This window comes from Pseudoliparis swirei, chromosome 24, assembly GCF_029220125.1.
Source record: "Pseudoliparis swirei isolate HS2019 ecotype Mariana Trench chromosome 24, NWPU_hadal_v1, whole genome shotgun sequence".
Taxonomy (NCBI): domain Eukaryota; kingdom Metazoa; phylum Chordata; class Actinopteri; order Perciformes; family Liparidae; genus Pseudoliparis; species Pseudoliparis swirei.
Window position 1 is genome coordinate 22,305,168 of NC_079411.1, and position 20,002 is coordinate 22,325,169.

Below are 20,002 nucleotides of genomic sequence, written 5' to 3' on the forward strand. Positions count from 1 at the left end.
AAATACAAACTGAGATCGATCTGATAAATAGGATTTAAACCAAATTAGTGCCGTGCCTGAAATGCCAATCGACTGCTCCAGTCTCTGTAACAGGATGTCATGGTCAATGGTGTCGAATGCAGCACTAAGGTCTAACAAGACCAGGACAGAGAGGAGTCCTTTATCTGCTGCCATTAAGAGGTCATTTGTAATTTTCACCAGTGCCGTCTCGGTGCTGTGGTGTTTTCTAAATCCTGATTGAAATTTCTCAAATAAACTATTATGATGTAGAAAGTCGCACAACTGATTTGCGACCACTTTCTCAAGGATCTTGGAGAGGAAGGCCAGGTTAGAGATCGGTCTGTAGTTAGCCAATACCTCTGGATCCAGAGTGGGCTTCTTCAGGAGAGGTTTAATAACAGCCACCTTGAAGGAGTGTGGTACGTGGCCTGTTAGCAGAGACACATTGATAATATCTAATAGAGAGCCACCAATTAAAGGCAAAACGTCTTTAAGCAGCCTCGTCGGGATGGGGTCCAAGAGACAGGTAGACGTGTTCAAGTAGAAACCGTTGAAAATAATTGGTCACGGTTGATAGGAGAAAATCCTCCAAATATACACCAGGGCATACAGCGGTTTCCAAGGCCATTCCACTTGAGAACAGATTGGCACTGGTTATGGGCAAGAGATTATTAATCTTGTCCCTAATAGTTAAAATCTTTTCATTAAAGAAGTTCATAAAGTCATTACCACTAAGGTTTATAGGAATGCTCGGCTCCACAGAGCTGTGACTCTCTGTCAGCCTGGCTACAGTGCTGAAGAGAAACCTGGGGTTGTTTTTATTTTATTTTTTTTTTTTTATTTTTTTTTCTATTATTGATGAGTAATAGGCTGCTCTGGCATTACGGAGGGCCTTCTTATATGTTTTAAGACTATCTCGCCAAACTAAGCGGGATTCTTCGAGATTAGTTGAACGCCATATGCGTTCAAGCTTTCGTGACGCTTGCTTCAGTTTGCGGGTCTGAGGGTTATACCAGGAGCAAACCTCCTCTTCCTCACTGTCTTCTTCTTCAGAGGGCTATCGAGTCCAGTGTCATTCTCAGAGAGCCTATGGCACTGTCAACAAGATGATCAATCTGGGACGGACTAAAGTTAGACCAGGAGTCCTCTGTTATATTGAGACGTGGTATCGAATCAAATACAGAAGGAATCGCTTTAAATTTAGCTACAGCACTGTCAGTTAGACATCTGGTGTAGAAACTTTTGACTAACGGAGTACACTCCGGTAGTATAAATTCAAAAGTTATGAGGTTGTGGTCTGACAGAAGAGGATTCTGTGGGAAGACGTTCAAATGCTCAATGTCAACGCCATAAGTAAGAACAAGATCAAGCGTGTGGCCAAAGCTGTGAGTGGGTTTCTGTACTCTCTGACAGAAGCCAATCGAGTCCAACAAGGAGATGAATGCAGCACTAAGGCAATCATTATCAACATCCACATGGATATTAAAATCTCCAACAATAATAACTTTATCGGTTTTAAGAACCAAACTTGATATAAATTCTGAGAATTCAGATATAAACTCTGAATATGGACCTGGTGGCGGTACAGAATCACAAATCGAATTGGCTGTAGTGTTTTCCAGGTTGGATGTGAAAGACTAAGAACAAGGCTTTCAAATGAGGTGTAGTGTAATTTTGGTTGAGGATTAATTAATAGGCTCGATTCAAAGATGGCTGCTACTCCACCTCCTCGACCGGTGCCTCGAGGAATGTGAGTATTAATATGACTTGGAGGAGTCGATTCATTCAGGCAGACATATTCTTCATGGCTCAGCCAGGTTTCAGTTAGGCAACATAAATCAATGTGATTATCTGATATTAAATCATTCAGTAACACAGCTTTAGATGACAGAGATCGAATATTTAGGAGACCACATTTAATAGACCTATTTTGTTGCACTGCTGAAATAATTGTGTTAACTTGTATAAGGTTATTGTGTACGACTCCTCTTCTGCTTACTTTTGATTTATTTAATTGAAGTGGCCGTGGGACAGACACAGTCTCTACTCTAAAGTCAAGGGTGGGTAACTGCTCGAATGGAAGAGCAGAGAAGGGTGTTAAACTACAACTCTGCTCCCGGTTCCTGATCTGAACCCTGGGTTGTCATAGATTAAGTCCGGTGATCAACTTGGTCATATTCGCAGAAATGAGACGCGCTCCGTCCAACGTGGGATGGATGCCGTCTCTCCTCATCAGATCAGGTTTTCCCCAGAAAGTCTTCCAGTTGTCTCCGTAGCCCACATTATTCGCTGGGCACCACCTCGACAGCCAGCGGTTGAAAGACGACATTCGGCTATACAATTCGTCTGTCTGCAAATTTGGGAGAGGGCCAGAGAAAATTACGGTGTCCGACAACGTCTTGGCATAAGCACACCGATTCCACATTAATTTTAGTGAGTTCCGAGCGGCGGGCTCGGGCGTCATTACCACCGGCGTGTATTACAATCTGACTGTATCTCCGCTTGTCCTTAGCCAGCAGCTTCAAACAAGACTCCACGGCGCCCGCTCTGGCCCCGGGAGGCACACGACTCTGGTCCGTGGCTTCGCTATTTTCACGTTCCTGACTATAGAGCTCCCGATAACCAGGGTGTGTTCCTCAGCGGTGTGTCGCTGAGCAGGAAAACTGGTTGGAAACGTGAAGTGGTTGGTGCACAGCGGGCTTCTGTGTAGACTTACGACTCCTGCGAACAGTTACCCAACCATCCGGCTGCACGGTTACCGCCGGGGAACAGCTATCAGCTGACTGTAGCTCCGCGCCGGCTACGGGAGAGGGCGGGCTAACTAGCATAGCTGTCTGAGCTTCGATAGCGCGGAGCCGTGCATCTAACCCACTTAGACCTGCCTCCAACCTAGCAAATAAACTACACTTGTTGCATGTATCCAGATAACGGCTTCTCAGCCACAGGAAATGTGACTCATGTCAACGTTTAGCCAGCTTTGAACACAGAACCTCTGACCTCTTTGTATAATAGGCCTCTTGATTTGTGTCTTTGTGCGATTGCGTGTCAATAATGTGTGTGTTTGTTTGAGGTTGCCTAGTTTACAGTATAATTGAATACATTTACGGGGGCTGTTTCTAAACAGACTCAACTGGCACAGCCTCCATTAACCTTTAAAATGCTTACAGTGCAAATGTGTCCGCCCTGAAGCTTTTATTGTGATAGGTCAGGTGTTGTTGTTGTTGTGTTGGTGCAATGTTATTGTTGAATGTGATCAGTGCCAGGTGGGGTCAACCACACAATGTGTGACTTTGGCAGTCCAGATGTTTCTGGAAGTTGAACTTTATGTGATGTAAATTGATTTTGCCCAATCATGAGTTGTTTGCAACAAACTTTTTTTTTAAAGGTGACAATTTGAAAACAGCTTCTGTTTTTGCCACACTAACCTTGTATTATTGTACGAAAATACAGCTTTATTAACGCTTATATAAACAGTTTGTATTTATATTTCCACACAACCAATGTCTCTGAGTTATTGAGTAAAAGATGACTCGAATAGTGTTTTTGGAATGTTTATTGTGTTGTTTGTGTTATTACACGAAAGGTGTGAGAATGAGTATCGTAAATCTCAATGACGGATGTATGCAGTGAAAAGGTGGGGATCAGGTGAATGTAATAAGGCGATAACAGAGAAACTGATGGAAGCTGCAAGAGAAAGAAAAATGTCAGAGCTGTTCAGAATGAAGGATTTCCAATGCAGAACACGCTCTGTTTTCACTAGATCACATACAGTTGTTCAGATGCTTCAGTGATGTATGTGTGTTGGGTTTCTTTGGAATAAAATGATGTGATCAAAAAACCGACATTTCTGAACATGGCATCTCTGTATAATAACATGACATGCAATCATGAAGCTTTCAAAAGACGAGATAGACACTATAAAAATGATGAAAAGCAAATACAAGTGATACATGTGGTGTCACGTACACAAACCATGAGTAATGAGGATCGCAGCATCTTTTCCTCTTAACTCCATAACGAGGGTTTGACACTCACTTGATCTGCTGTCGATCAAATCCTCTTCATCTTAAAGACGCTCCGCTGCGCCCCCTGCTGGCGATACTTCAGTGTTACACCTTTCCAAATGACGTGTTTACTGCTGGAGAATCCACAGGACTGTGTCGTCACTGGGTTATTTGTAGTTGATCTAACTAACACTGTGCTGCTGCTACAGATACTCAATAGAGATGCAATTAAAGTTAATTTGAAGTTGAAAATAGTCCCCGACAAACATGCTGCTCCTGTTTGAGCACATTTTGCTTAACACTATAGGGCCCTGTTGTTTGCGGACACTATTTAGCCTTTTTAATTACCTTCGCATTGAAAATGCGGAAGGTTATGTTTTGATCGCCGTGTATTTATTTATTTATTTGTATGCGTGTTATTCACAGAACAAAAAAAGTTTTAAACCGAATCGCATGAAATTTGGTGGGATGATTGGTTATTATCCGGGGACCATTTGATTAGATTTTGGGATTGATCGGGTCAAAGGTCAAGGTCATGAAAAGGTCAACATCTTCTTGAATCGCATGAAATTTGGTGGGATGATTGGTTATTATCCGGGGACCATTTGATTAGATTTTGGGATCAATCGGGTCAAAGGTCAAGGTCATGGATAGGTCAAAATCTTCTTTTTGCACGGTCAATTGTTATCCAATTGCCATGCAACTAATGCCAAAATGTTCATAATTCAATGCCCAATCTTGTGATATGCGAAGGTATGCGCTCTACCGAGTGCCCATTCTAGTTGAAGTATATATTTGTTTATGTTTTGTTTGTTTAAATAACTCTAAAGTAGGAACTCTTGTGCTTGGGGCATAGACACAGTGGGGAATAGACTAACGCATTACTGTTGTTCACAATAGGAACATTTTGTACTTATGGAAAATAAATTACTACTACTACTAATTACTACTAGCTCTATCCTTTCAAGCTCGTTTCATGTCCATCTTCCAAATGTACAAACATATTTCTGATGTCTAAAGATGTACTTCGGGCTCAGCAAATCCCCTGAAGTATGAGAACAAAATATTTCCCTCTGACATTTACTGGATGCACAACATATTTAGGGAATCCCTCACAAACTCAGTGTAGTTTTCTTTTATAAATCCGGATTACAGTTTATTGACTTTGAACCTGAATAACCTTTATTTGATCCCCGGTACACTTACAGGTTTCTCACAGTTTGCCTCAAACATTCAAACATTAGGTTGAAGATAACATGTTCAGTTGATATTATTTGCCTTTTGCGTAAACTGTATAAATAAAGGTTTTAATCAATCATCAACACATAACATTTACAAGAATCTAGTAAATTAATACAAAATAAAGTTAACAAATAAAACAATATACAACGCTGTCTTCTTTACATAATTATTCTGGAGTGTTAAAAAGAGAGAACACCAATGACTGCACCTTTTCTCATTGTTGCTCCACCTTCTTTCTTTCCACACCACATTGTGTTGTCATCTTTCTCAGTTCGTCTCAAACATCAGAGGAAGAAGCAGTGCCAGGCAATCACACTTTATAAAGGTAAGCAGCATTACATCCATCCTCAAAATTACTCACACACACACAAACACACACACACACACACACACACACACAAACAGGCTCAGAGAAAGAAGAATTATTACATGATAGCAGAACATAACCATTCCGTGTCTAATTATGTTGCCTTATAGCGTATATACCCCCCTGTCACTTGAGTTTAGCTTGGGCTTGTGGGGGGTCGGGTGTGTGTGTTTGTGTGTGTGTGTGTGTGGGGGGGGGGGGGGGGGGTGTTTTCATGACTCGTGGTAAAACTTGTTTCCACCGCCCCATTGCTGGGAACCATTACATTCCAAGGTGAAGCCGTGGTTCAAGTTAGGTGAGTTACGTGTTGTAATTAAGAGGCTGGCAGCAGTTCTGGTTCTGGTTTGGGTAAATGTCGAGGAAATGAACATCGCTCAATGTGATGTCCACTAAAGTCCTGAAAACACGACTGGGGTTTTTCCCATATGGAACAGTTGTTACGTTAATCTGTCTAACAGACATAATAACTTTAATTTGATCATCAGGCCTGATTATTCTATGTTTTAACAGAGCAACAGTGAGTTTAATGTTTTTTGACCGGACCGGTTCAACAAGATCTCCGTCCTGGTAATATTGTTTTATTTCTATTTCCCCCCCCCCCCCAATATTCTGATCTGAGAACAATGGCCAGCAGAGCTTAAATAAACAAACTATGCATGTATTAGAGTGCAGGTGTGCCACTGCTTTATTGTGTGATTGAATGGATCCAGTCATATGAACATCGATTGGCTTTATTCAAACTCAAAAACTCAAAAAACATTTTATACAACCGTGTCAAGTTAAACTAAATGAAACAATGCACTCTGCGGTGTTCTTGTGTGATAAAGAATAAACCAGTCCAACATGTTCTGGGTTTTCCTCATAACTTAAGTGAAGTCCCAAAACTAAACCAACTTCTCCTCGTTCGCCTCTCTCTCTCTCATATTACCCAAAATATGAATGCCGTTTTTACGGCAGCAGAGATTAGACATGGACAGACACCATCACTCACGGAAGCACACATAATCCTCAATATCAGCGGAAACACTCACAATATGTATCACATAAAAACTCATTAAACCAATAGAAAGCTCCCAAAAACAACAGTAAGTGGACCCTAGGTTCATATTTTAATTTGATTGTGTAATATTGTTAATCAGATTCACAAACAAGATATTTTTTGAGATATTGAGTAACACAGTATTAGCCTGTGACTAATTACTGGCATGTGACTGTCAGGTGAATACCACGGCCCTGAAACTGAATCATCCAATAATTCATCTCCACCTAAGACATGTCAAAAGGTGGATTGTGTTTATGAGATATCCGTCATTGTGTACGACCCGCAGTCTCTCTTTTGACTTTTTCTTGTGTATTTTAAGTTTGTTTCCTTGTGTATTTCCTCCTTATTACTCCAGGTGTAATGCTTTGGCCCTTCTCAGCTCCCGTACATTTCTCAACAGCGGCCATTAGTCGCGTTTGACCGGGAGAAAGATAACCTCTGTACTCCCGGTCAGTTTCAATACAAATGCTCACCAGTGGTTCCTTTGCATTAACTGTAGGTAAAACAAAAAGACACAAGTATAATTTACATAAGTTTATTACCTCCACAAGAATGAGACTTGTGGCCATGGGAGAGGAGGAGGAAGGGAGCGTCCAGTTTCACTTTGGACGATCTGCTCCATTGTAATGTAAAAATGCAATGTCGGCAAACCGGCTTGGTTGCATACCCACATTATGGAAAGAGAGAGAGAGAGAGAGAGAGAGGGAGGAGTATAACATGCTCCTCAACTTGATGAGCAAGTGGCGCTTCAAAAGAGACGAGGGGAGACATGTCGACCGCCCAACCTGCTCTGTTCAACATCTTCACTTTTAGCTTCCTTCGACGTATTTGCGGATTACAGTTCAACGATGACGGTTTATTACGAACAGATGATGTGTGACGATAAACTCTCCACAGAGTCTTTGGCACTTGGACTCTCCAGGGGGATTTGCTGAAGAGGCTGATATAGAATGATGAGATGATGAAACTGATGAAGACTTGGCGTAGACGGGGAGGTGGAGGGGTCACGGCCACAGGAATTAGTACAATTTAGAAAGAGAGTCATATTTAAAGGAGACAGCAGGACGACAGGCGAACGATGCCATTGTTCCGTTGTCTCACTGGACAGAGGAGACCTGCTGACGTCATGACGGACATACCCGAGAAATGACAGCAAGTAAATAAGGAGTGAGCGTGCGTGAGAAGTGATTCTCCGATGTGTGAGAAATGAATGACAGGCCTTGGCCGGCAGGAGAACGGTCTTCACACTGAACGTATAGAGCTTCATTTCAATCACTGGTTCTGTTTTTGCTGTATTTTCTCTTGCTTATTGGCTTTTTCTCCCCTGCTCCTTGAACAGAAATCATTGAAAAGGGTCAGGGACCTCCTCCTATGGAAATGCCAGCACCCGCGTACCCCGGTTACCCCCCAGGCTACAACACGGGAGTGTACCAAACTCAGCCTGCCCCCAGTAAGAGATCACCACCTTCATCTGAGGACCTCCCTCTGCATACTATTAATGTGGCTCCTATTCTTAAACGATTGTGTCTAATTAATTAAAACCGTTAAATAAATGTCTTTGTGTCCTTGTATCTAGTTCCACCGCCGGCTTACGTGGTCACCACACAGCAAACTCAGGTTGTACAACCTCAGGTTGTAGTACAACCTGTTGTAGTACAACCTCAGGTTGTAGTACAACCTGTTGTACAACCTCAGGTTGTAGTACAACCTGTTGTAGTACAACCTCAGGTTGTAGTACAACCTCAGGTTGTAGTACAACCTCAGGTTGTTGTACAACCTCAGGTTGTACAACCTCAGATTGTACACCAAGGTGAGTGTCTTCTTTCTTATATTTTTTGGGAGTTCATCCTGATCCGATGTGAGGTCAAATGTCAGGGGTGTCGTATGTGTACAGATTGTAAAGCCCTCTGAGGCAAATTTAGTAAAATGTTGGGCTGTATAAAATAAAGTGAAGCTGCTAAAGGGGGATGGGCGTCTCCCTCTCAGTGAACCAGGTGGTGGTGGCGCAGAGGTTGCCGTCGGATGCTCCGGGTCACATGACGTGTACTCACTGCGGGAACACCGTGGTCACTCACGTCGAGCACACGAGTGGTCTGCTCACCTGGCTGATCTGTGGCACACTGGGATTATTCATGTGAGTCACACACACAAACACAGACCACACACCACACACACCACACACACACCACACATCACACACCACACACACCACATACACACACACACCCACACACACACCACCACCACAAACATACAATACACACACACACACACACACACACCACGTGCACACACACACACACACAGAAACAAAGGGAAGCTTCTTAAGGCACATTTTAAATATGAAACTTGAGTTCTTATTTTTACTATTGTGTGAGTTGTGTTTGGAGCATTTGACAATGGCTTACTAATTATTGTAGCTTACATTCTGTTTAATTTGAGAGTAAAACATATTATATTATTGTATCATTATCTTCCTGCTTTACCGGACCTATATGTGTGGGGCTTTGGGGTTTAAAAAGGCAGCTTAAAATGAATGTTGATGTATTATTCTAACTGTATTTTGATCTTCCACACCAGGTTATGGCCTTTCTGTTTGATCCCCTTCTGTGTGGATTCTTGCCAGGATGTAAAGCATACATGCCCGATCTGTAACAACGTCCTGCACATCCATAAACGCATGTGAACCCACCCTAGAGTTTACTCTGCTGAAGGGACAACCGATAAACATCTGGACAGGAGCCGGACCTCCTCATGCACCGTCATCATGACCCGTGTGCTCACTACAATGACCTGCATTATTACTCTGTTCTGGACTTTAATGTGTCGATCACAGAAGAGATGTGTTTTGTTCATATATCCTATCTGCTAAAATGTGCAATGTCACATGAATATGTGAAAACTCTGATCTGAATGCATCATTTCTTATTTTAACCTGAGTGAACTCGTCTGGGTGTTTAATTCAAACAACAATGTAGGATGTTGTTGTTTTTTTACTTAAAATAAATGTGTCCAGTGTATTATTTTCTGTTTTTAAGGCTGCAGATAGTTATTTGGCATACTGTGTACATTTTTAGAGCATGTTGAATGTTTTTAGTTTTTTTCACGTCATCTCTTTGATATACTGACAAAAAGATATGTTATTATTGAAGATATATTTCAACATGAACATTATCAGACGTTGGAAGCCCAAAATCTTTGTTTAAAAGCAAAAAGTTTCAGTCTTTTAAAAACATTTCCTAAAACACTGACATAATAAATTATGGGAACAGCTATTACATAACTCTAATAGCATAATCAAAGAAATTTAGGCTGTTTATTGATTAAACTCACAATTATAACCAAACTCACTGCTTGTATCTTAAAATGATTTAAATGAATAAATCACCATGGAAATGCAGCTTTCTTTTCTTTCTTGTTGATGAGAAAGCAATACAAGCGGTGCGACCGCAATGTGACTCATCATCGTGCCTATGTGAGCAAACCATAAGCAGTTAAATTTTTTCCCGTAATGTTATCAAAACATGTGAACGACTTACGGCAGATCCCCGTCAATATAAATGTGATTTATCAAACATAATTAGTGCCATAACTTTACAAGATTTGAGCCAGTATAGGTGTGATTGTTAGTTTTCAATTTCCCCCAAAAAACATACAGAAGATAAGGATCTCGTTTTTTATTTGCTGCAGGACTGAAGGCCTAATCTCAATCTCAATCATACATACAGGTTTATGGATGTCCCAACATCAAAGTGTTTAAGGACATTTTGAGTCCTTTATGAACACTTTCAACATATCTGCAGTTCTATAGATTTTGCACGAGGGAATTTCCCACAATTCATAGCGCTGTGACGTTAAACCAGGGCACTGTAATGAGACCACAGACCGGTGCTCACTGTAGTTCTCCAAGTAGACAGCAGATGGAGCCAACAGACTGCGAGCCCTTTATCCCACACACGGCCTCCTCCTGCAGTGCCCTGTGTTATACTTGGTGTCCATTGAGATGATAAAAATGACCCTTGCACCACCCAAAAAGGACCTCAAGACACTTGCCTCTCAGTAAAAATACAACACACTTATTTATAGTCCACTTAATACTGAATGTCCTTGGGCAAGGCACTCCATATCCACACTCCTGTATTTTCTTTGCTGCCTCATGGCTGAACTACAGACCTCCAGCTGTGGATGCCTTTGACTCAGTGTGAAGTGAAGATGTTACTCCACCTGCAGCTCCATCCCCACACGCATCCCTTCCTAAACGCTCCTCTGTGTGCGACTCGCATGTGTTCGTGTTAGGAGAAGCCTGAGGTGGGATGAAGATGGGATTATGGGATGGGCCATACTTAACGAGGTACTATTAGACTGTGACCATAGTAACCACTGGATTACACAGATTAGGACTGAAGAGCTAGTCATCATTCGTCTCGGTGTAATCCGGTATGGTCATAGTCTGTTGTCTTCCACCTCTGTCTTCTCTTGTCTCCGACATCAAACTCCAGCTGAGAGTGGCTGAGATGTTTTCCGAAAGTTTTTGAAGACAGTGACTCATTTTTGGCTCTTAACCAGATCTATTAAAAACCCACTGGACTCTCCTGAGACCCCCCTCTGACTCACCGGGCTGTCTGTGATGGAACATGGTGAAATGATTACCAGGGCTGCAACTAGAGATTGGGTTTCACTTTTGAATTGATAGATTTTTTCACAAAAGAGATAAAAGGAACAATTTGACATTTTAGGAGTTAGATTGATACCACGCTCGAGGCCTACGCTAAATAAGCAGAGCCAGCCGTTAGCTTAGCTTAGCTTCGCACAGAGACTGGAAAACCATTGAGAGACAAGTGGCCAACATGTGGCTAACACCACCCCTCTCTGGATTAGAGTCTTGACGGACTGGGGATGGAGGTGTGCAACACTTTCCTCCAGCTTTGGCTGCTCCTGTGCGTGTCTGTCAGCATCAATCTCTCTCACACTGAATGGACTCGATTAGCCAGCATGGTTGCTGTCGTGTTTTACCTCCCGTCACATCGCTCTCCAACCCCACATGAAACCATCTCCGAGAGAGGAGATTACTCCACTCTAGAAGAAGACTTGGCTGAATCACGTCTCTAAGGGTGTCACGTAACTCTCTGCTCGGACAGCCACGGGGGGGGGGGGGGGGGGGTCACAGGGGTCACGGGGGTCACCCGTGTCTAGATTGACCACCTGCCCATCGACTTCCAAAGCCCGTCTTCACTCAGCGGACGAGAGACCTCCTTTTGTTTTGGTCCAGCCTGGTGACTAAAGATGAATGTCCAGCTTTTTGTGTGAGGAAGAATTATATAAGTGGCATGAGGAAGACGTGGGAGCCGGTAGGCGGGAAGCAACATGGAGATGTGCAAACAAGTGACTAATGCTGGACTGGCTGTGAATTACCTTTCTTATTGTATTGTGCTTTATCTCCCAGTCTCTTCCTGTTTAGACAGGTGCACCAGGAAATCCTTCTTCCTATGTGTGGGAGAACAGAGGTGAAGATGGGATTGCGTCTCTGTAGACACCTCCGCAGATTCAGCGTGAAGCAGGGAGAGAGAAAGCCAGACGTGCAGATAGAATGAATAGAAAGAGGAGGACAGAGGGAGCGAGAGAGAACGAGTGGAAAAGAGAGACGGGAGATATATTTGACTATGTGGGTGTGTGAAGTATCAAGGCATGCATCATAATTGTGGATTCTTCTCGGAGCAGCCGGACGTGTCACTGCCGCAGCAGGACGTTTATTGATCTCACAAAGTGCGCTTTTTTTGGTACTTACAAACAGTCGGAGCTGTGAGCCTCATAAGAGACAAAATGGAAACCGTTTTGTTTCTGCTGCCTCAAGGATTTTATTAACTGGGATTATATATATTTAAAAAAAATACTTGGACTATAGTTTGAAGCGGTGCATACTGCAAAATGATGATGATGCTCCTTCGCTGTCAGTAATCAAGATTTCAAGTCAAGAATTTATTTGAGGTGAGTTTTGAGTTGAGACTTTTTAATACTGTGGTGTTTTCTATGTGCGTGTGTTCCTTTACTGTCCTTGTTAGGGACAAAGAGTTTTCCCTTTTTAAAGTGAGAACATTAGTATTTTTTTATTTATTTTATTTATTTATTTATTTATTATTATTATTATTATTATTATTATTATTATTATTCACAGTTTGAGGGTTTTAACTTGGCATAAGGATAAGGGTTAAAATAAGGCTTTGTGTTAGGGCCGGGGGGGGATGCATAATGTCGACAAGGGTCCTCACAAATAAGTACAAATCTTGTGCGTATGTGTGTGCGCATGTGTGTGTGTGTGCGTGTTCGCATACACACATGCTTTTCTCTGTGCTTTTGGGTGCTGAAACTCTACTTCTCAAAAGCGCAGTATGTGATGTCGTCAGCCCACGCTGTTTCCCGTTCCCATGGAAACTATTGCCCAGCGTTAAAAGCAGTTCTATTCTGTGCTGCGAGTGCATGAGTGTGTGTTTGTGTTTGTGTGTGTGTGTCAGACACATTAATCTTGAATATTAGTGGATGTAAATATATTTTGATGGCTGTTTTTCTTCTATGTTGGTGTCTATGAAGTCACTGTATTTCCGAATAGACTAATTATCACGAAAATTCACCTTCCTGCTCCCCCCCCCCCCACCACAGCATCATATCTCTCTCTCTCTGTACCTTTCTCCCCACCGCTACATTATGTTGTGCTCTGTGTCTCTAAGATGGCCGCCAGCCCTATCATCATCTGCCTCCTGTCCCTGATTGGCTATGGCTCATCCCACCCGTCTCCTCCTCCTCGGGGGTGCAGCGAGGACGTGGACCCTCCGTACCGGGTGCTGTGCGACCTGGAGTCGGTCTGGGGCGTGGTCCTGGAGGCCGTGGCCTGCAGCGGAGGCGTGGCTTCTCTGGTCCTCGCCGTGCTCCTGCTAGTCAAGCTACGCTTCATTTCTGACCCCGCCAGGCGCTCCGGCACCGGGCCTCTCCTCCTGCTCCTGGGCACGCTCCTGGGGCTCTTCTCCATCTCTTTGGCTTTCTTGGTGGGGAAGAATCAGGGGCTCTGCGTGGTCCGCAGGGCCTTCTGGGGGCCCCTCTTCGCCCTCTGCTTCTCCAGCCTGCTCGTGCAGGGGGTCCGGCTCAGGAGGCTGGTGGCTGGCGAGACGAGCCCCTCGGGCAGCTCCTTGGCTGCGCTCGGCCTGGCCCTCGCCTTGGTCCAGGGGATCATCTCTGCTGAATGGGTTTTGCTGACTGTAGTTAGGGAGGGTCACCCGGCCTGCGAATATCCGCCTTTAGACTTTGCTCTGACATGCAGCTACACCCTAGGGCTGCTCCTCATCGCCATGGGGCTTTCTCTGGGCGTGGTGCTGTGCGGTGGTGAGATGGGGGCAGCGGGAGGAGGTGGGAGTGAAGAAGATAGAGAAGGAGAGATGGAAAAACGGAGATGGAAATGCAACGCCGTCTGGCTCTTCCTGGCCAGTCTGGCATCGGCGTTGCTGTGGGTGGCTTGGCTGGGGTTTTATCTTTATGGGAGCCAGGCGCTGAGGGGGAAGGGGAAAGGGGAGAGGTTAGGAGGAGGAGGAGGAAAGAAGGATGTGAAGGTGTTGGATGAGCCGGCGCTGGCGGTGGCCTTGGTCATTCAAGGCTGGATCTTGCTGCTGTTCCACGCTATTCCGGAGGCACACCTGTGTCTCCGAAACCCTCCACCGTCCAACACGCAGGACTTCTTCGACTCCACTCACACGTCCCCTCCTCCACATTTTGGAGATGAGCTCCCGGCACACTCGCAGCGACCTTTCCCTGAAAACCAGGCTTTTTCTATAGAGGAGCACGGCGCAAGTAGGCTTATGTAATGCTTGTGTGTGTGTGTGTGTGTGTGTGTGTGTGTTGCTGTGCATGTTTGTATACAGAGATAGAGAATCAGTTATCACGACTATCTTTTGAGTCTGAAAGGTGGTGAATTTGGTTTCTCTCTCGAATTTTCATTTTAAAGAACACCTGAGAGAAGCTATGACATCATGTCTCATGGATTCATTTCTAAACCAACAAAAATAAATCCAATTACAAACAATTGAGATTTAATTAAATCTTATTAAAATAAGAAATACATTTCATAAACAATATGAAAATCTAATTATAAAGATATAGATAGATGTTTGGTTGCAGGAATAACTCCCACACCACTTCTGAGACGTATAATATATATTTAGATATTTCAAGAGTTGTGAAAACTGTCATCTCCTGTGTTATTTTAATTGCCCGATTTGATTCATAGTGACAACACATGCTTTTAACACGTCATTATTGTTGCATTTCCCAAAACAGCTGATGCGATGGGGCACATCATCTGCAGCTTTTGATTCAAATAGCTCAGGAGCTATAATTAGCCTGAGGATGTTTTGTGAATATGGCCTCAGTTCCATCAGAGAAGAAAAGATCTATGAAGTCTATTCAGAATCTAAATATGCATAAAAACTCCTCAAACCCCATTTGCAGCACAATCCACTTTAATGACGTCCATCTGTTCAGGTTCTCTGTTACAGATATATTTGTGTTTACACAACTGTCACATTGTTTATTGAGCCCTCAAAAGAGTCCAAGATCACATGTGAAATAATAATGCTTGGTAAATAAATGTAATCCATTGCCCTGCAGACCAATACACATTTAACCAAGATTACCATATTACTTACTACCATGAGTGCCATGTAGGTTTGTATACAGCAAAGTGTGGCTCTCTTGTACTTACTGTACACAACACACAATCCCATTAATCTTATGAAATGCCTGCTTATCCAACATGCAAATGTGTGAGTCATTTCACGGCGGTTCCTCTTCATATTTATCTGAAGCCAAATGCACAGATGAAGGGCTGAATCACCATGAACCCGAATAAACAGCGAGTGGAGGCAGCGGCAGAGCAGAGTCAGAGAGGATGTTGCATGAAAACGGACTTCAGGAGACAGATTATATTGTTGGGCTCTCCCTCTCTTTCTGTGTTATCTCTACAGTTGGCCAAGAGATTGTGTTCAGTAATATGTGGTTTGAATGATGACTATGAAAACAAAACTTGTGTTGACAAAAAATATATATTTTCCTTTAAGATTTGGATGATCTTCCTACTGCAAACTACAACAAATTGAATTAATTGTCCATTCAGCATACCAGTGGCTCAATTTAAATGATGCAGTAGCTAATATTGTATGATGTTAGCAAGCATACCATAGATATTGCGTAACTGACTGTAATGCTATTCTGCCGCACAGTGTCTCTCATAAAAATAGGCTATGTAACTGGCTCAGTCATGTTCGACTACTCTATTAGGAAATGTATGGCCACAGAAGGCGCTATTCAGCGACGGTTAACACAACAAGTGTCCAAAACCCCTTCCTTTTCACTAAACAGTGAACTATTGCTATTGTCTGCCATTTTATTGTGTGACATTTAATTAACAAGGGTGTGTCACTTTAAAAGGCGGTTCACACCAAGACAGGTGTTTTCAATGACTCTGATTAGACACCTGTTCAGGTTGAAGGTGGATGGAGCTGTGCAGCGTTTGTGTCGATGTGTTTTGTTAGTTTTCTAAACATTGTAAAATGTTTAGAAAATCCCCGCCGTCAGTGTTTGAAGGGGATTGGTCATTCTAACCCTAAACCCAGATATGTGAAAGGGCTCCAACTGTGAGGCACATAACTGTGTCGATGGAAATAATGAATTTGACTTTTTCCAACTTTATTATATTAAGTCACCAAACTCCAGGAAGTCTTTAAATAAGCACAATAAACGTGTAATTAATTCAGCCCATCAAAGTAAACAGGAGAGCCAGGGAGATGTCAACTGTTCAGCATAAAAGAGGTCAAATCAACCGTATTAATTAAACTCACCTGTGAGGACTTACTGTGGGTGAGAAGGGAGTTACCGTCTGTATAATTATACTTCAACCTCAAGTTTGATGCATTCATGCTTTGTGTCAGTCAGTGAAACAGTCGTCTAGCACAGTGGTTCTCAAATAGAGGTACATGTACCCCTGGGGGTACGTGAAGGTACTCCAGGGGCTTACGTGAGATGTCTGAAATGAATATACTTAAAATTATTATCCATTCAAAATGGTCTTTTAATAAATGTTTAATCAAATATAAGTGTTTGTTCAGAAACTGAATAGTATATATTCTATATTAAATAAGACACTGATGGCACAGCGCTGTGCATTACATCTTTTTTTTAACCAAAAATGCTATGCGCTTGTTTAGTTTACTTGGCTGAAAAGGGTTGAGAACCACTGGTCTAACATATCTCCTGAAACTGGAATCATTATGTTTGTTAGCAAGAGAGCTTTAACTTGTGTGTGTGTGTGTGTGTGTGTGTGTGTGTGTGTGTGTGTGTGTGTGTGTGTGTGTGTGTGTGTGTGTGTGTGTGTGTGTGTGTGTGTGTGTGTGTGTGTGTGTGTGTGTGTGTGTGTGTGTGTGTGTTTCACCTTGCCATGTCATGTCAGCTCTTCGAAGTGGAACGTACCACAGCAGCCAAGGGAGTATGGGTCCTGGCATCGCCTTCAGGGGCCACGTCTACCAGCCCACTGAGATGGCCCTGGTCATGAATGGCGGGACAGTAAGTATGGATGTGGATATTGTTGTCTCATTTTCGAAAATAACCAACCGCAGGTGCGATACATTTGTTGACGACATGTTTGTCTCCCTCTCTCATGTAGATGCCCACAGCCCCTGTTAACTACACTGGAAGACGATTATGGTAACAAGGGACCAAACCGGAAACACGTGTGTGGAATTGTGGAATTTTCTTTTTGCATCCAGAAAACGAAAAGGAAGGAGACGTTAAGAACATCCCTTCTCACACAGGATGGATTTGATTACAATTTTTTTAACGTATTTGTGTTTCCGCACACATGTATGAATTTTACATTTTAAGGAACTTTCTTCATAGTATTTTTGCTGAAGTTTTCTGTGTTGCCTCTTTATCGGCCGACTGGACACGAGAGGGAAGAGAGAGTGACGGAGCGTCCACAGTTTTGAGAGTCTTAATTGTAATATGTAAATAAATACACTGACAAGGAGTGTGTGTAAGCAGGACTAATGTAATTATATAAAGGGGGAAATGTAAGATCAGTGTTCAATGTGGTTTTGACCCAGAGAAAGTAAAGATGAGCATTTTGTGTGAGCAGCTCTTAACGAATGCTGTTGCTTACTGATCGGTGATGTTTGCTTTATAAGACATATGAAGTAAGGCATCCCTTTCCTTTTCTTTCTATCTTACGCGAAGCTACAACTAAGAAAAAGACAACCCTTTAGGTTGTTTTTGTAAATGACCTGCATACGCACAAAAAGCTTGCTTGGCCTCTATTACGTGCTGGAAAGAACCAAAGGCCTCAGTGTGTTTTGCACATTTCGCCCTGCGTATTGATATTTGTAATGCATTAAACATAGCTTGTGCATAATTCTGAGTGGGGGGGGGGCATCTGGTGATTTAAAAGGCTCAAATGCATTGGATAAATAGTTTTAATGACGTATATCATTAAAAAGCCATGCATTTAATACTGAAATGCCTATTCTGCAGTAAGTGTTACTGTTGTTTACTGATTTAGCACTTTATTTTGCTATGGATTTGGGATGTGTGATCATTTCAGATGCATGAAAGTGCAGATTAAAGGTAAAGATTTAAAGGTTGTTAAAATTAATTGTATTTTGAGTGTTTTCTAGAATTTTTATATAAATATGGAGGAGAAATACCAGTTTTAGTGTTGAGTTGAAAAGTTCATTCTTGACATCAGCAACAACGGAGAACAAAACCATTTGAAGTGCTCAGAAAATGTAAACATCTAGAACTCTATGACAACTGGGCAACATCTGCAGAGGAATACCATCGTGTATGATTGAAAGCTCCAGAACAGCCACAAAATGGACGTATAAATTGGACTGTTTTGCTGACCATATGGTAACATCTCATCATATTCTGGCATACAAGATCCCTTTAAATGTCAACTTCCATCAAATATAGAGGGATCAATTAGTCATCCATCACTGTGAATTTAACTGGAACAGATTCAAATGCATGTATACTTTTTGTATTTGTGAAACTGCAAAGTTTGGCTCCAATATGAGACACATTTTTCTTCGGCAGCTGCTGTTCAGATGCACTGGCAATCAAACTCTGAGGCAACTTCAAACTTGCAGTTTTCATTTCCTGACCAACTCTGAATTAATTTGAGGACATTAAGTAAAAATACTATTCAGAGAACAGTCACCAAGTAAATGTTGTGACCATTTTTTTCTTGCTATACAACTTAATTAAATGATTGGCTTCTGTGTACAAGTGTGCGCTCGGATAATGTACAATTGAGATATTATGATCACAAGATTTGTATGTATTAAATTACATACTTTTAATCATGTAAATATTCGAAATGTAAAAATGTTATTTTCCTTTTGAGATGCTGTTATGATGCACTGTGTGCGCGCTGGTGTCTGTTTCTGGCAGCGTAACATGAATGTTATGTAATGTGATTCGCACAAAGTGGCTAATACATCAGTGCATATTTTCTGTTAATTATTGTCTGGTCTTTGAACTGATCTTTCTTCATTATCCTGTCCTTATGGAACACAAATGGATCCACTGGACTAGACCGTGGCCATGTCACAGAGACCCATCTATACACTCAGCTACAACAACACGTAGAGGTAGAATCTTGTATGTGTATGTGCACACCTGAAGGGGACACACAAGGATGTGCAAGTAAGGTGTAATACTTGTTGAATTGAGGATAACTTTGCAAACCACAAGTGACAAATATTAGTGGGAATAATTCAAAAATAGGGAGTAGTTCAAACCCCTAACTGTTTTATACACTTTACCAAAACTGATGTTGTTGATTTACATGTTGTATGGGGGTGATGTGAGACCGCGTCTATTTGTAGTGAGTAATCTGGCGGCAGCATTGTGGATTACCTGTAAACGCTTAATCGCAGACATAGTAAGTGAGGAGAGAAGTGCATTAATTACAATAATCAATACGAGATGAGATAAAAGCATGTATGAATGAAAACGAAAACCTTTTTTACTTTCATATTACATATAGTTGCATACGTATATGACATCTATTCTCTGCATTTGCTAACGTTGGAGGGTCGGTGCAGACGGAGCTATAAACAAAGGGAGGACGGCGTCTGTACCCCATTGAAAAGCCTTGAATATCTGGTGCGCGCGGGGTGGACCATGTTGTGTTGTTATGTCAGAGAGAGGTACAAGTCTATGGAGGACTCAAAATGACCTAAGTATAAATAAATAAATAAATAAATGCATGAATAAATATAGGAATAAATAAATGCTTAAATAAATGTATAA

At 42.2% G+C, this 20,002-nt stretch overlaps 2 protein-coding genes across 3 annotated transcripts; both read left to right on the plus strand.

Annotated features, from left to right (window-relative positions):
- The first annotated feature begins 7,389 nt into the window (after positions 1–7,389).
- Positions 7,390–10,055, plus strand: LOC130190361 (LITAF domain-containing protein-like). Of its 2 annotated transcripts, XM_056409726.1 has the most exons (5): positions 7,390–7,811; positions 7,995–8,105; positions 8,232–8,465; positions 8,642–8,789; positions 9,236–10,055. In XM_056409726.1, the coding sequence occupies exons 1-5, from the start codon at positions 7,802–7,804 to the stop codon at positions 9,339–9,341; spliced, it is 609 nt and encodes a 202-aa protein (XP_056265701.1). In that variant the 5' UTR covers positions 7,390–7,801; the 3' UTR covers positions 9,342–10,055. The 2 variants fall into 2 exon arrangements, with proteins under 2 accessions (XP_056265701.1, XP_056265702.1); XM_056409727.1 differs by lacking the exon at positions 8,232–8,465 and having other exon boundaries at positions 7,407–7,811.
- A 2,522-nt stretch (positions 10,056–12,577) lies between these two features.
- Positions 12,578–18,075, plus strand: gprc5bb (G protein-coupled receptor, class C, group 5, member Bb). Its single transcript, XM_056410017.1, has 4 exons — positions 12,578–12,640; positions 13,378–14,488; positions 17,142–17,254; positions 17,355–18,075. Exons 2-4 carry the CDS (start codon positions 13,378–13,380, stop codon positions 17,397–17,399), a joined length of 1,269 nt encoding a protein of 422 aa, XP_056265992.1. The 5' UTR covers positions 12,578–12,640; the 3' UTR covers positions 17,400–18,075.
- The last annotated feature ends 1,927 nt before the right edge of the window (positions 18,076–20,002 follow it).

What these genes read in the sequence shown, in the direction of transcription:
- gprc5bb (XM_056410017.1), top strand. Translation starts at nt 13,378, where the DNA reads ATGGCCGCCAGCCCTATCATCATCTGCCTCCTGTCCCTGATTGGCTAT. An exon ending in TATAGAGGAGCACGGCGCAA is followed by an intron (nt 14,489 to 17,141) that starts GTAGGCTTATGT and finishes ATGTCATGTCAG; the next exon opens with CTCTTCGAAGTGGAACGTAC. An exon ending in TGGTCATGAATGGCGGGACA is followed by an intron (nt 17,255 to 17,354) that starts GTAAGTATGGAT and finishes TCTCTCATGTAG; the next exon opens with ATGCCCACAGCCCCTGTTAA.
- LOC130190361 (XM_056409726.1), top strand. An exon ending in ACCTCAGATTGTACACCAAG is followed by an intron (nt 8,466 to 8,641) that starts GTGAGTGTCTTC and finishes TCTCCCTCTCAG; the next exon opens with TGAACCAGGTGGTGGTGGCG. An exon ending in GGCACACTGGGATTATTCAT is followed by an intron (nt 8,790 to 9,235) that starts GTGAGTCACACA and finishes CTTCCACACCAG; the next exon opens with GTTATGGCCTTTCTGTTTGA.